The sequence below is a fragment of the Myotis davidii genome, unplaced genomic scaffold (genome assembly GCF_000327345.1).
Source record: "Myotis davidii unplaced genomic scaffold, ASM32734v1 scaffold125, whole genome shotgun sequence".
In the NCBI taxonomy this organism is placed as follows: Eukaryota; Metazoa; Chordata; class Mammalia; order Chiroptera; family Vespertilionidae; genus Myotis; species Myotis davidii.
The window spans coordinates 4,648,244-4,664,573 of NW_006299390.1; the positions used below are offsets into that span (position 1 = coordinate 4,648,244).

Genomic DNA, 16,330 nt, shown 5'->3' on the forward strand with positions numbered 1-16,330 from the left:
CTGCTGTGCTGAAGACACCCTTATGGGGCAAGACTTGCGTCAGTGGGGCTTTGGTGCTCACTGAGTCTGCTCCCTGAGTGTGTCCCTTATGGATCTGAGGAGTTGTAATCTGGTTGATCCCACTCTGACCACTTGGTACACTGGCTCTTGAATCTCTAAGGAGGTGCTAATTTAGCCTCTGCCTGAGGCTACCCAGCAGGAGCTAAGGAGAGATCTGCAGATTCCTCTTCTTTATTTGGGGTTTGGAGGTGCCCAGATGAGACCCAGCTGTGAAGCAATGCAAGCTTCTGTGGGGCCTTGGGCCTTCTTTTGGATGTTCTGGGTCTCGCTGACCCAGCTGCAGTTTGTTAGGTAATTTTCAGATTGCAATGGGCCAGGCCTTTCTATGCAAAAGCCTCTGCACACAGCTTGGGTGGGGCAGGGTCTCAGGGAATCAACAAAGCGGAGCAAACAGCTATGGCTGATCCTCAGTCCTACCCTAAGAGACGGTAAGTCTCAGTGTCCCAGTAATCACTGCAAGCACCTCTGAGAGAAAGCTGCCCTCGAGTTCTGACCATGCCAGACAGTCCAGTTTCTCCCTGTATGAGTCTGGGTCCCCAGAGACTTCCCGGAACTGGAGTTGAGTGCAGTTTGGAGCTTGAGACTCCCTCGCGATTGAAAAAGACAACCGCGTCCTCAGTTGCCAGCCCTTTCCACGTGCGCCTCCATACCTCTGCACTTTACTGCCTCACCTCCTCTGATTCTCAGTGTGCTTTTCTCTTTCCTTCTAGTTGTAGATTTTCCACTCAGCCATCCTTCCTGTGGTTCGGGATGGTGTCCATTTTGTCTTTTAGTTGTATTTTTGAAGTGGTTGTTCGAGGCAGCAATTTCTAGTGTTTACCTATGCCGCCATCTTGGTTTCTCCCACAGTAACTCATTTTTAAGAATAATAGGGCCCTGGCTGGTTTGGCTCAGTAGATGGAGCATCGGCCTGTGGAATGAGGCGACCGGGGTTCAATTCTGATCGGGAGCACATGCCCAGGTTGCAGGCTTGATCCCCAGTGTAGGGTGTGCGGGAGGCATCCAATCAATGATTTTCATCATTGATGTTTCTATGTTTCTCTCTCTCTCTGAAATCAATAAAAAGTATATTTAATGATAATAATAAAAAAGAACAACTGGACAAGTATGCATTGTCTCAGCTCTTTGCCTACTGCTGGCAATTTTTCTGTTTTCTGGGAAGGAACGACAAGCTAAACACCTGCACACAAAATATTAATAAAAGTTCAAGAAAAACTATGTCATGGATTACTTAACTAACTTTTGTTTTTGTTTTTGTTTTGACAACAGAAAAAGTGTGAGCGCTATTGGCCTTTGTATGAAGAAGACCCTATAACATTTGCACCATTTAAAATTTCTTGTGTAAGTACCTGTTTATATGTATGTTACTTTAATCAGAAAATTGGCATGCTAGACTGATGAATAATTAAATTATAATATGGTACAAACCCGGTTTTATATAAATCACATGATCAGTGTTTCCATTGTAAATCCACATTTAATTATACTAAACAAATATTAATATCATTTTTATATTGCTTTAAAATTTAGAAGTTTTTGGAATGACTTCATAAATATATAAATCACTTGTACCTTATGTGAATTCTCTGTTAGTCTTTGAATATCAAAGTTGATAGTGTTTGTATATGAGTAAATGGAATAACTGTCACCTGGGTGATCTATTTGAAACCCTTGATGACTGGCATGTAGTTTATCATGTTAATTTTTCATATCTGTCACTCTCTCCACAATGTTCTAATAATATACAAAGATAGGTTTAAGAATTGCCATGCGAGACGTAAAGTTTGATCTTTGTGGCAGACAATTTGATAAGAAACTTGAAATATGTAACTATTTAATGAGCTCTGGAAATGAATTAAATTGAAACCCTAAAAATAACATAACAGAAATCTGAGAAAATGAATTTAAAAACAAAACATGAAGGAAAAAATAGTAAAATATAAGCAAGCTTTAAAATAGTGACAATAATTTGCTTTGGGTTACACATGATGGCACCTTTTTTAATGACCTAAAGGAAGTGTATTTTCTTATTTACTCAATTCAAAAGATCCAGGATTGAGCAAACACGGAAATTCAGTAACTTACCTATATTAGTCAGAGTTTTCTGGAGAAAAAGAACAATATCATGTGTATGTATAAAACAGTGCTGGCGAACCTCTGTGACACGTGAACTCATTTTTTTGGTTGATTTTTCTTTGTTAAATGGCATTTAAATATATAAAATAAATATCAAAAATATACATCCTTTACCCCCTGGCAATGGGCAAGGAGACACCTGATTGGTCGTGTTGCTCTTATATCAGTCAGGGACAAAGCAGATGTACAGTCCTTAGTTCATCCTAGCTTGATGCCTGTGTCGGTGGCCAGAGCTGTTTCATGCCTGAGGCACATAAAATATAGATATAAGGCACATAAAATATATATATAGATATAGATATAGATACACACACACAAATACACACACACACATCTTTGTTATACTATGGTTGCAAATATAAAGAAATTTCTCTATGTGACACGGCACCAGAGTTAAGTTAGGGCTTTTCAAAATGCTGACACACCTAGCTCAAAAGTTTCGCCATCACTGCTTATAACGGGAAAGAGATTTATTATTTGGATTTGGCTCACATTATTATGGAGGCTGGCAGGTCCAAAATCTGCAGGGTGGTGGGTAAGGGAGCTAGAAACCCAGGCGAGCTGTTGTTCAGTTTTGGTTCAGACAGTCTGTTGTAGAACCAGGAAGAAGTGATATTGCAGATGAAAGCAGTCTGTTGGAGAGTTCTCTCTTCCTTGGGGGTGAGTCTGCTCCTTTTGTTCTATTTAGGCCTTGACTAATTAGGTAAGGGCCACCCATATTATAGCAGGCAATCTGCTGTACCTAGCATCCACTGATCTAAATATTAATCTCACCCAAAAACACCCTCACAGAAACACCAAGAATAATTTTGATCAAATATCAAACATTTGATATTAATCACTCAATGGTCCAGTCAAGTTGACACATAAAATTAACTATCACATTCCCCATTTCAGAATTGCTTGCTTTTTACTTTGTTTTCCATGGTTCAATGATAAATAATCTCTATGATTTTATTTGTAATTGGTGAGTTCAAGAAGTCCATAATTTTATGATTTATTTGTACTTATAACTTGTGAATTCCTCTGATGCATACCCAAAGCTTAGTGCTTCCTACATTGATATAGAAAGGACTCAACTTATGTTATACAGTCTCCTTTATAAATACAATGTGGTTTTGTAATGTTAACTATAACTCAGAGTTAACTGCCTGGAATTAATATGAAGTCAATACTCTAAAGTCCTGGTTAGAATGAACTGTTTGTTGTGTTAAGTATAAGCATTTTTTAAAATCATACTGCATTTCATATTATTTGAAATTAATAAAAATCAATACATACCATATTCTTTACTTCTATGAGGGAACACATCCCCCCTTGCCAGCCCAGGAAGTATTCTACAATATTAACTCCCTGACAGTCCAGTACTGTGCAGTGTGGTTGCATTGAACATTTGCAAATTTTAATGTAATAACTGTACTTAGTGTTAAAATTCATGTGAAATACATTCAACAGCAAACAACTTTAAAATTTTCAACATAGTTTATAATTTGAAAAAAAGATGTATTTTGGGGTAATTTTTCAATTGAACTAAAAATAATTACAAAGTCCTTACTGAGGTTTGATTTGGTTAGTAACAGCTGGTTTGATTTGTCAGCATTGGGATTGATTCTTGCTGAAGAAAAAGATTTTTTCTTGTAAGATGCAAGATAATTTGGCCTGGCTGGTGTGGGTCAGTGGTAGAGAATCAACCTATGAACCAGGCTGTCACAGTTCGATTCCTAATCAAAGCAGATGCCTGGGTTGCGAGCTCAGTCCCAAGTGTGGGTTGTGCAGGAGGCAGCCAATCAATGATTCTCATCATTGATGTTCGTATCACTCTCTCCCTCTCCCTTTCTCTTTCTGAAATCAATTAAAAAAATTTTTTTTAAAGGAAGGTAATTTGTCTTGTGATTGTTTCAGACAACTTAGGATTTGTTATCACTGATGTAAACAAAAATAAAATTTAGAAACAAGTTGATGAAAGTAACCATAGTAAGTGACTTGAGTATTTGACAGTTAGAGTTTGAGACTAAGGAAGGACAGTATCAGGAGCTCTCTTGGTTTGGGAATGAGGAGGGTAAGGAGTCGGTGGAAGTGAGAGGAGTGGCTAGCAGGAGCTCAGTCACGGATCATAGTTGCTGTATGTGTAATCCACTTAGACCAGATGTTAGCACACTGTCCATGGGTAAATCTAACCACTACATGATTAGTAAACAAAGTTTTGTTGGAGTACAACCAGGCCCATTAATGTACATATTTGCCTATCACAATAGCAAAGTTGAGTAGACAGAGATTTTATGGCCTGCAAAGCCAGAATATTTACTAGCTTTATAGGCAAGAAAAAAATTAAGTCTTGGGCCAGTGTTTTTATTGGTACTTATTTTAGATGAAAATAAATAAAAATACTTCTCCCTTAATGTTATTTGAAAAGTTCAAAGTAAATTAAGATGACTTTAAAAATTAAAGCAGAATAATATTGTATTGTTTTTTACCAATAAAACAATATGTTGCTCTTGAAGTCATTGCCTATGGTTTTAACTACTGTAATAAAGCATTATTTGCTTAGGGACAAACTGACATAGAGGTTTTACTCTAATACTTTGACAAATGGTAGTAAAAGACTTTTAAAGTGGTAATGTTATCCTTAATCAGAATAACAATTTGGCAGTTTCTGAGCATATCCTTCCTTCTATAGTTGGATCCAGTTAACAGAGTTGAGTGTTAAGTAGGGAAGGGAAAGCTTTATGGAAAGATGTACTGGTTGTAGGTGGCAGTAGGTACCAAGAAGTGACATTTTGTTTGTATTATTTCTGTTACATGATTCTGGTGATGTTCGTTACTTTTACTGGAAGATAGAGTTTTAGCTAAGGAATTAGTTAACAGATACTTCTATTTAAAAGTATATATACACCACCCTCTTTCTCTTCAACTATGCGGTGGAATAGCGTCCTCAGCAGACACAGAGTTGCAGATCTTTGTGAAAACCCTGACTGGCAAGACCATCACCTTTGAGGTTGAGCCTAGTGACACATTTGAGAATACCAAAGTAAAATCCAAGACAAGGAGGGCACCCCGCCTGACCAGCAGTGTCTGATTTTTTGCGGGCAAATAGCTGGAGGATGGCTGCACTCCTTCAGACTTCAGTATCCAGAAAGAGCATCCTGGCTTGGTGCTTTGTCTGCAGGGTGGCAGCATTGAGTTGTCTCTATGCTCTCATTCAGAAGTACAATTGTGACTTGTTACACCTGCCTGCACCCCTGCACTGTCAACTGCCAGAAGAAGTGCAGCCACACCAACAACTTGTGCCCCAAGAAGGTTCAATGAGGCCCCTCTGCCACCTCTTTAGCACACATAGTGGCCTTCTTCCTCAATCCCATGGCCCTGAGGCTTCAATAAAGTTTCCCTTTTGTTGAATGGGGAAAAATATATATATATAAAGCTTAAGTTCATGGCTTTTAGAATGATTATTTTTGTAATTACTAGGTACACCAAGTAATTGTTAATTTTAGAGTGTAGACTTTACAAGTTTCTTATTTGTTTTGGTGAGTACTGTGTATGTTTTAATGTTACTGACTCACAAGTGTTTCCCCCTTTATTTAGGAAGCCGAACAAGCAAGACCAGACTACTTCATTAGGACACTTTTACTTGAATTCCAGAATGTAAGTATTTTTCATTTAGAGATAATTTCTAAGGATAACTTTTTAAAAGACTTATTGTATTGCTTTTTAGAGAGAGAGGAAAAAGGGAGAGAGAAACATGGATGTGAGAGTGAAACATCAATCTGTCTCCTGCACGTCCCCTACCGGGTATCTAGCCAGCAACCTGGGCATGTGCCCTGACTGGGAATCAAACCAGCAAGTCTTTCAGTGCATGGGATGACGCCTAACCAACTGAGCCACACCGGCCAGGACTCTAAGGATAATTTTTAAAGAGAAGGCATAAATAATATATACTATCTTACATAGTTAAGGAGACTTAAAAAACCTTTTAGTTATGTACAATAATGAAGAAAATCAGAGTAATGTTTTATTTAATATCTTGAGGTTTATGCTTATAAAGTTAGACAGTAATGTAATATAAATAATTATCCTATCTAATAAAGAGGAAATATGCTAATTGACCCTCACACCATTGCAAAGATGGCGGCACCTATAGCCAGTAAGGAGGGAATATGCTAATTGACTGCCATACCCTCAAAGATTACGGCACCCAGTCCCCTCAGCCCCACCAGCTGTGGAATTTTCGTCAAATTGCTTAATCTCATTGTGCCTCAATTTGTTGATCTAAAAATGAAAATCATACTATTAATAATTCATAAGAAGTTAACCATTGTAAAGTTCTTTATATGTATGGCACATACCAAGTGCTCACAAGTTCTCCAGTCCCCTCAGCCCCCCAACCCCCCAGGGCCGGCCTGAGGTGCAGGCAAGCCTTATGTGGCTGCTGCGCAGGGCTGCCCAAGGCTCAGGTAACCAGGGCCGGCCGAGGCTTGCGCTGCTGGCAGTGGCAACAGCAAAGATGTGATGAGAGCGTTGCCTTCCCCTGATCACCAGGTCGCCTCCCGCCCCTGAGGGCTCCCGGACTGTGAGAGGGGGCAGGCCAGGTGAAAGGACACCTCCCTCCCCTCCAGTGCATGAATTTTCATGCACCGGGCCTCTAGTAAAATAAATAAAATAAGATAAATTTTAACTAACTTAGAACAGCTCTCCCTTAATTAAATTTACTGTATTTGGGATAGTTAGTTTCTTTGCTACAAATGTATTTATTGCAATAGCATATTATAGCATTGCTTAGGTAATTATACAGTCTATAGTATTTTAGAAAGAGACAAACTACCATCAAAGCCAAGTAATCATTTAGATACATATTATTTTCACTCAAGGGCCCTTGACTTCAGTGTTTCAGAGCCATATGGAATGATAATTGTCTAGGGAGAAATCAAAGAAAAAATCTGATGGACATTAGAGAATGCTTGTCAACTTCTTCCTCAGTTTCTCTATTTTTATTAGCTTAATTTTGAAACCATATTATATAATTCAGCTTGATGTGACGTTCATCATTCTTTCCCAACTAATGCATCTGTAAACATACTTACAACTCCTACTTTGCTGTTTATAAGAAAACATGGTACTGGTACTCTTATTCCCCATTCTGACTTGACTAATCATGTTCCTTTAGTTATTTATTATACTTTGGTTGCTACTTTTAATTTATGGTGATAATGATAGGTACCTTATTAAATTTCAGTAATGTATCAGACATTTCAAATAGTGCTTATCTCCATTGCACATTAATGAAGATATAGAGTCTTTAACACATTAACTAGCTTCCCTAAAGTTACTCAGTAAATGGCAGAAATTGAATTTTAATACAGTTTTAATCTGGATTCAGAGCAGGTGTTCTTTCAGTTAAACACTTAAAATAACCATTCTCAAGTTTTTTTCATAGCAGAACTCTTACATTCTTAAAAATTAAACAGAAGAAAACTTAAAAGCATGAATACACAAGCATATATTCTATTAGCTGTCAAAGTGATCACATCATCATAAGTCAAGTAGTCTTGGGAACACCCTGCTGTACACACATGAGAGAATGAGAGTGAAAAGGCAAATAGAAAATATATTAGTACTACTGTGAAAATATTTTAAAACTCACAGATCCTCTGAAAGTGTCAGGGGTTGGGAGTTCCCCCATATATATACTGACTCATCTGAAAGAAGACAAGTGGGTTTGGGGTTAAACAGGTTCATTTCTAATTTTCTTTTTCGGTTTAAATATTCTATTAGTCTTCTAGTTGCAGTAGATTCTAACACAGTGCTTATAATATATTGTTCATCCACTTAATGCTCTGGATTAATTAAATAGTACAGTGTAATGTTTAAAGAGCATGCTCTGGAGGTAAGACTGCCTGAGTTCAGATCCCACATTGGTCACTTGCTATGAAATTTTAAACAGTTTATCTCAATTTTCTTACCTATAAAATGAGAATAGTATTAACAGTACCTTTATTATGACATTATATGGCAATTAAGTCCTAGGTAGATGGTAAATAGTCAATAAATGTAGACTATCACTAATTTGTTTTTTAAATATTTCTTTAAATGTTTTTATTGCTTTGTTTTTAGAGAGAGGGGAGGGAGGGAGGGAGAGAGAGAGAGAGAGAGAGAGAGATATTGATTGGTTGCCTAGAGTACACACTCCAACTGGGGATTAAACCCGCAACCTACTTTGTTTTTTTAATGTGCTACTGAATACCATACAACTATCTTGAAATGGCAGTAAAGTGAGATATGCAGCTTTTCTGTATGTTTTAAAATTTGCAAATGTATTTTCATAATTATTGAATTTTTGTTATTCTTGAAGGAATCTCGGAGGCTATATCAGTTTCATTATGTGAACTGGCCAGACCATGATGTTCCTTCATCATTTGATTCTATTCTGGATATGATAAGCTTAATGAGGAAATACCAAGAACATGAAGATGTGCCTATTTGTATCCATTGCAGGTACAAAAGAATTTTCCAAATATTTAAATACTTTGGAATATAGGTGGCCTTATAATATGGGTGATATATTGTATTTTGGAGCCTAATTTTTGAATTTGCATTAGGTCATTATACGGGTTCCCAAATCATAAAAGCTATCTGAATCCTGAGGCAATTTTTCTTCCCTTAATCTCTAATTTACATTAGCTTATTTTAGGAGACTTCCATAGTACTTACTTCATAAAACTGCTATCAATTTATCTCTTTAAGTGACTTGGATATTTACTGGTTAATTAATTCAGTAGTTAAATGGAATACTAAAGTTATTTTCTTATCTAACTGATCTGATTGTAAAGCCTACATTAGTAGAAGGGCTGCTTTTTTATTTGGGGCCGGAAAAGGTGACTTGTTGATGGAGATGTGACAGTCAATTAACAATTGACTAATTAAAAAATATTATGACCCTGGCCGGTGGCTCAGTTTAGTGTATTGTCCTATACACCAAAAAGCTCCCAGTTCGATTCCCAATCAGAGCACATACTTGTAGTTTTGATCCCCAGGGCTTGTACAAGAGGCTACCAATCACTGTTTTTCTCTCACATATCTCCTCCACCTCCCACTTCCTCTCTCTAAAAATCAATAAAAGTGTGTCCTTGGTGAAGATTTAAAAAAATTTTTTTTTCTGTAGTTAATTGAGTGGTTGGTTGACCTTTTAATCAAGTAGTTGACTAGTTAAAAAGAAAAAAGACCTACTTAATTGTAAAATTAAAAGATAAAGCAAATTCTTTGAGTTCTTTACAAATTAGTTGAAATTATAAACAGTTTAAATATCCAATGGCAAAATCTTTGGGCACATCTGTAATTATTTCATAAGGATAGATATAAAAGATATGTTTTTATTGATTTGAGAGAGAGAGGAAAGTAGAAGGGAGTGAGAAACATTGATATGAGAAACATCAATCAGTTGTCTCCAGTATGCACTCCGACCAGTGACCAGGAACCGAACCGGCGAACTTTCAGTGCACCGATGCTCAACCAACTGAGCCATACTGGCCAGGGCAGGAAATAGATCTAAAAGGGGGATATCTAAGTCAAAGGATGTAAAATTTTTAATTCTTTTAATACATATTGTTAAATTTGTTATCCATAAAGCTGATATTAGAAATATTCCTACCACTGCCAGTTTGTGTGAGTGCCTTTTTCCCCAGAGTTGCCTCAATACTTCGTTTTAATGCCTGTGATAGAGCAAGCTTTCCCTTTTTTATTTTATGTCATTTATGTTCTTTTGTGAATTGCTTGCTTGTGTACATTGCCAGATTTTTTAAAAAAATATATATTTTATTGGTTTTTTACAGCGAAGAAGGGAGAGGGATAGAAAGTTAGAAACATTGATGAGAGAGGAACATCGGTCAGCTGCCTCCTATACACCCGCCCCTCCCCCCCACTGGGGATATGCCCGCAGCCAAGGTACATGCCCTTGACTGGAATCGATCCCGGGACCCTTCAGTCCGCAGGCCGACGCTCTATCCACTGAGCCAAACCGGTCAGGGCGCCAGATATTTTATAGTAATAGTAATTTATCTCTTAATAATTATACACTACAAATTCTTTATATATTGGAGGATGTTAACTTTTGATCGTGGTTTTAACATTTTATTTTTAATTCATCTGTAATTTTTTTGTGATTAAGGTCGGAGGTAAGAATTCACTTTTTGCTCTCCATTGTTAGCTTACTTTTCCTGTATCATTTATTGAGTGGTCTAGTCTTTCGCCTTTGATTGAAGAATCCATTATGTAATAAATACTTACATATGCTCAGATCTGTTTCTGAACTTTCTGTTATGTTTCATTTATCTGGTTGTCTATGTCTGTATTTTTTACACTTTTAACCATCAAGTTTTAAATATATATTATTTAGCCCTTGTGATTCTTGACTCTAAAATTCTAGAAATGATTTAGAAATGTGTGGAATTGACAAATGTATCAATTTAAAATGAATATTACTTCTATTCATTATTAAGAGCTTTTTTAAAATCATACTAAGTTACTTATAATGCACTTTATCAGATCTTTCTGGATTATGTGTTTAACAAACTATTTATATTTTTGGAATGAATTTATCTCTGCAAGATATTTTGTTAACTAAGGTTTTCTGAGGTAGAATTAGACTTTCACAGTAAAGGCTCCTAGGTATTCTGTGAGTCACTCTTGAAAGTTCTTTAACCTTAATAAAAACAAGATCTAAATACTAATGTTAAGGTACACATACAATACTTTAAGTACCCTAAGAAGAATTTTGTCAAATTTCTTAAAAAATGTTTTGCTTCTAATTATATTAACATGCTTTTTATTTTACAGTTTTTTATTACAAAAATTAATTTGTGTTTTCAAACTTTGTATTCATAGTGCAGGCTGTGGAAGAACAGGTGCCATTTGTGCCATAGATTATACGTGGAATTTATTAAAAGCTGGGGTAAGAATATTTTTATGTAACATTATATCCAATTGATGTATTATGATTTTCAAATATAATGACTAATTGCAGTAAATTACAGCATATGCTTTGTTACTTTTTTAGAAGTAGCTTTGGTATGTATGAAATACAGGTTAGCAAAAAGGTATAAATGATGCATTTTACTTGAGATAATACACTGGGCGCAAGGTAAACATGTCACCCATTTGTTCTCTGTGAATTAATGCCTACATTAGGGATGTAAAATCTGCGTTGACTTTTCAAAATACAGAATCCTCTTTGGCCAAACTGCCCAGATTAATATTCTGGTTCCGTCATTGACCAGCTATGGAATTTTGGTCAAATTGCTTAATCTCATTGTGCCTCAATTTGTTGATCTAAAAATGGAAATCATAATATTAATAATTCATAAGAATTAAGTTAACTATTGTAAAGTTCTTTATATGTGTGGCACATAGCAAATGCTCAGTTTAGTGTTTGTTTTTATTACTATTGCTGCTATTATTACCACTACTGTTTTCAAAAAATTGTGTATATGGAGGATATAGAGATAAATAAGACACAGCTCTCATATTTTCTTTCCTTCTTTTCCCCTTCCATTCTTTCTTTTTCTTTCCCTTATCTTTTTGTCAGTTTTAACTTTTGCTAGGGTATATTTAAATTTTAGACAGTTTCTGATAAAAACCCTCTGGGATTAAGTTTTATTTTTGTATTCCTCAAAACTAATCTAATGCTCAATTGAAAAATTGTAAGTGAATACAATTTAGATAGGATTCTATCACACTTTTAACATAAAAGTCAGAAATTAAAATTGGGATTGGAAGAGGCATTTAGATGAATAGCAGCAAGCAAAATAAACTCCTGATCATTTCAAAAGTTGTATTTTTTTTAACATAGTCCCCATTTGATTCAGTTTGACTTAACATAAATATAGTCTTGGGCCATAGGTTAGGACTTGATATAAAAATCTTTTGATGGGCCCTGGCCAGATGGCTCAGTTGGTTCGAGTCTACCTTATATGCCAAGGTTTCAGATTTGATATCCGGTCAGGGCACATGCATCATTCAACCAATGAATGCGTAAATAAGTGGAACAACAAATCAATCTCTCTCTCATTATAAATAAGTTTTTACAAGTTAAAAAGAAATATTTTTATATATGCAAAGACTCCCAGGCAGTAAATAATGGGAATTGTTCTTAACTCTTCTGTCTTCTTTATCACTCCAAAATATTCTTATTGATTCCCAATTTCTAATAGTTTTGCCTCAGAAATGTGCCTGCAATCTGTTTCTACCTTTCTATCATTTTTAAAATATTGCTACACCTCTACCAAGTTTCTCTACTTTTCAGAATGCCATCTTCTTTGCTACAAAAGTTGCTTGAATATAAAGTTTTTCATGCCAGGGTTGCATACTTCAGTAGTTCTAAATACAAATGTACAAAAGAATTGTCTAGGATAAACAGTCTCCAGGGATGTAGTTGAGAGATCTGATTTTTCCTAGCTCTCTTAGCCGGTCCTTATATAGCTAGCCCAGGAAACATTGGGCTGTGGAATGAGTTTAAACTATTATGTTTATATTAGAGGCCCGGTGCACGGATTCATGCACTGGTGGGAGGGCATGGCCTGCGGGGATCGGCCCGCTATGGGAGCGCTGCTCATCCCTGTCCGCCGATAGCGCTCCCACTGTGCAAGTGCACTGACCACCAGGGAGCAGCCCCTGCATTGGGCGTCTGCCCCCTGGTAGTCAGTGCACATCATAGCAACTGGTCAATCGTTCATTTTGGCCGTTGAGCCGTTCCGTGGCTGGGCTTTTATTATATAGGATAGTATGATCCCAACCAAGTAGCCTATCTTCTCTCCTCTCTTGAATACCTCTCCTTCTTTCAGTCTTAGGCTTTATCCACATCAAGCTTCTCAGCTCTCCAGATAGATTATATTTCTTTCACTTTTCATTCCATACACCAATCAGAGTTAGTCACAGCATTTTTATTCCCATTGCACTGCAGTCATGGCTTAGCCGGACTTTTTCTTTTTTTGTTGTTCATGTATCTGGCTCACTAGCTTGACTGTTGAGAGTCAAGGTGAGCTTAAGTTTACAATGCCAAGCAGTTTCTGATACAAGGTATGTGGTATTCAGAATGTTTTCAGTTAGCCAGCACGTGTATAAGGTCTATATGAAAAATTGAAGACTATTCTAGTGTTTTTCTGAAGAGTTATTTAGAGTTCATGTATTACATTCTTTGTTTTAGAAAATACCAGAGGAGTTTAATGTATTTAATTTAATACAAGAAATGAGAACACAGAGGCATTCTGCAGTACAAACTAAGGTATAGTTTTTTTAATTCACTTTATAAACTATATTTTTAGATTTGCCTTTTGGGGTTTTTTAATGTTTTCCCTTTGTTTATCATTTCATCTCTCTAATAGGAGCAGTATGAGCTTGTTCATAGAGCTATTGCCCAATTGTTTGAAAAACAGCTACAACTGTATGAAATTCATGGAGTCCAAAAAATTGCTGATGGAGTGGTAGGTATTGTTGGCCTATTAATTTTAGAAATCGTTTTACCAAGATGTAATATTTAGCATTTTAATTGTCATCTTGTGTCTTATCTAACATGAGAATATCTATCACAGTTATTATTTTTATTTAACCTTGATTTTAACTTCTTTCCTTCCTGTTTGAAACACTCGACTATGATGCATATTTAATAACTCCAATACAAGTTACATAATATTCTAAACAATACATTGGGAAAGTAGTTCTTATGTCAAAATTCATATTTTTTATTGTTTCAAGTGTAAATTACTTTTTAAAAAATTAGCTGCATTGTTGCATAAACAAAAGAGTTCCAAACCTAAAGAAAGGCTTAAAGAGGTTATTTGAGCCAACGCTGAGGGCCAGACTTGGAAGCAAAATTTCAATGCATTGAGAAAATATTCTGGAAAATGACCATTTTGGAGTTTATTTTATACAGTAGAATCAAAGCAGATGTAAAGAAGTTGTAAATCCATTGGTGGTAGGAAGAGGCAGGAGAAAGTAAAGCAGGAAATCCCTAGGATTGGATAAAAAGCAAAATGGAAAGGTACATATTTCTTTTACTTTGGTGGGTGCAAGATAGTTAATGTTTAATATACATAGTTTACAAAGATATGCAGATTAAGAAATAACAATGAGGAATGGTATGGGTGTCCTGCCCCAGTACCAGTGTTTATCTCTCAAGGCCGAGAGAAGATATTGTGACATTTTAAGTATATTACCTTAGATACACAAAAACAATATATAGGACCTCCTCAAGTAAAGATTAATCTATCACATAGACCTAGGACCTGACTTCCCAGGTCCTACTGTTAGAAATTTTTATGATCAAAACATCCTGTGTGCCGTGGCTGGTTTGGCTCAGTGGATAGAGCATCGGCCTGTGGACTGAAAGGTCCCAGGTTCAATTCCAGTCAAGGGCATGTACCTTGGTTGCAGGCACATCCCCAGTGGGAAATGTGCAGGAGGTGGCTGATCGATGTTTCTCTATCATCGATGTTTCTAACTCTCTATCTCTCTCCCTTCCTCTCTGTAAAAAATCAATAAAATATATTTTAAAAAAAAAAAACCATCCTGTGCTATTATCTTCAGTTACTGAGCTTGTTGGGCCTGCCAGGTAGCCATCTCCCTTTTCCTTCATGGTTCTCTCTTCTTGCTGCCACCACCATCTAATTTTAAGTTGGTTCTACATGAATTTTATTTTGTTTTTGGTCATGGTAATGTTATACTAGTGGCCCGGTGCACAAAATTCATGCACATTAAAAGGGATTTAGAGGAAATACTTTAATATTGCTATTTGCCCTTTATAATAGAAGTGTCAGAGATGAAAGAAAATTAGTAAAATCACCCCCATCAAGCCCTGCAGGGTGGGGGGGGGGCGCAGCCTCAGGTCCCCCGTCAAGCCCCACCAGGCTGGGGTGTGGCATCAGGTCCCCTGGCAGGGGGCGTGGCATCAGGTCCCCCAGTGCAAGGGCTTGAGGGCGTGATGACCATTTGCATATTAGCTCTTTATTACATAGAAATGTACATTGTTTTTTAAAAAGTAGAATTATAGGGCCACAATTGAGTCCCTTTTTGGCATGACTCAATTCAATGTTATTTTAGCCTTAAAAGATCATACTGGAGAGAGGGCAAGATTAATATGGCAGAGGGGGGTTGGGTGGTCAGTGGAAAAGGTGAAGGGATTAAGAAATACAGACTGGCCCTAACCGGTTTGGCTCAGTGGATAGAGCATCGGCCTACAGACTGAAAAGTCCCAGGTTCAATTCCAGTCAAGGGCATGTACCTTGGTTGCGGGCACATCCGCAGTAGAAGGTGTGCAGGAGGCAGCTTATCGGTGTTTCTCTCTCATCAATGTTTCTAACTCTATCCCTCTCCCTTCCTCTCTGTACAAAATCAATAAAATATATATATATTAAAAAAAATACAGACTGTAGCTGTAGCCAGTTTGACTCAATGGATAGAGCATCATTGGCCTGTGGACTGAAGCGTCCCAGGTTTGATTCCCATCAAGGGCACATGCCCGGGTTGTGGGTTTGGTCCCCAGTAGGGGGCTTGCAGGAGGCAGCCAATCAGTGATTCTCATCGTCGATGTTTCTATCTCTTCCTCTCCCTTACTCTCTGAAATAAAATAAAAAATCTACACTAATAAAAGACAAAGATGCTAATTGACCGTACCTTAGCTACGCTCCTCAGCCAATCAGAAGAGTATGAAAATTAACCCAACAAAGATGGCCGTTTAAATTTGCATACTGCAGGCATATCCCATTGCGCCGCCCTGTGCGGGTGGCAACGCAATCCCCAGCCGCCACTGCCACCCCAGCTTGGGATCCAGGCCTGCCACGTGCGGCCTGGGGCAGGGGACGGGTGGCAGCGGGATGTGGGCCTGCCGTGTGCCACCTGGGGCGGAGGGGGGCGGGCGGGTGGCAGTGCGATCCCCAACCACTGCCCGCCCCAGTGTGGGTTTCTGGCCTGCAGTATGCGACCAGGGGATATGGGGCAGGCACCACCAGATTGGGCCTGCCATCTGCCACCAGGGGAGCAGGCCTAAGCCAGCAGGTGGTTATCTCCCAAGGGGTCCCAGACTGTGAGAGGGCACAGGTTGGGCTGAGGGGACCCCCCCCCCCCACACCCGGGCACGAATTTCATGCACTGG

At 37.7% G+C, this 16,330-nt stretch overlaps 1 protein-coding gene across 7 annotated transcripts in view; it reads left to right on the plus strand.

The window, feature by feature from the left end:
• The window catches only part of PTPN12 (protein tyrosine phosphatase, non-receptor type 12), a 58,372-nt gene that overhangs the window by 21,703 nt on the left and 20,339 nt on the right, over positions 1-16,330 (plus strand). For all 7 annotated transcript variants that reach the window (XM_015571239.1, XM_006774908.2, XM_006774909.2 and 4 more), the window contains 6 exons: positions 1,330-1,401; positions 5,779-5,838; positions 8,543-8,685; positions 11,071-11,137; positions 13,388-13,465; positions 13,566-13,664. In XM_015571239.1, the coding sequence (XP_015426725.1) occupies positions 1,330-1,401; positions 5,779-5,838; positions 8,543-8,685; positions 11,071-11,137; positions 13,388-13,465; positions 13,566-13,664 (519 nt within the window). The remainder of the gene's footprint in view (positions 1-1,329; positions 1,402-5,778; positions 5,839-8,542; positions 8,686-11,070; positions 11,138-13,387; positions 13,466-13,565; positions 13,665-16,330) is intronic.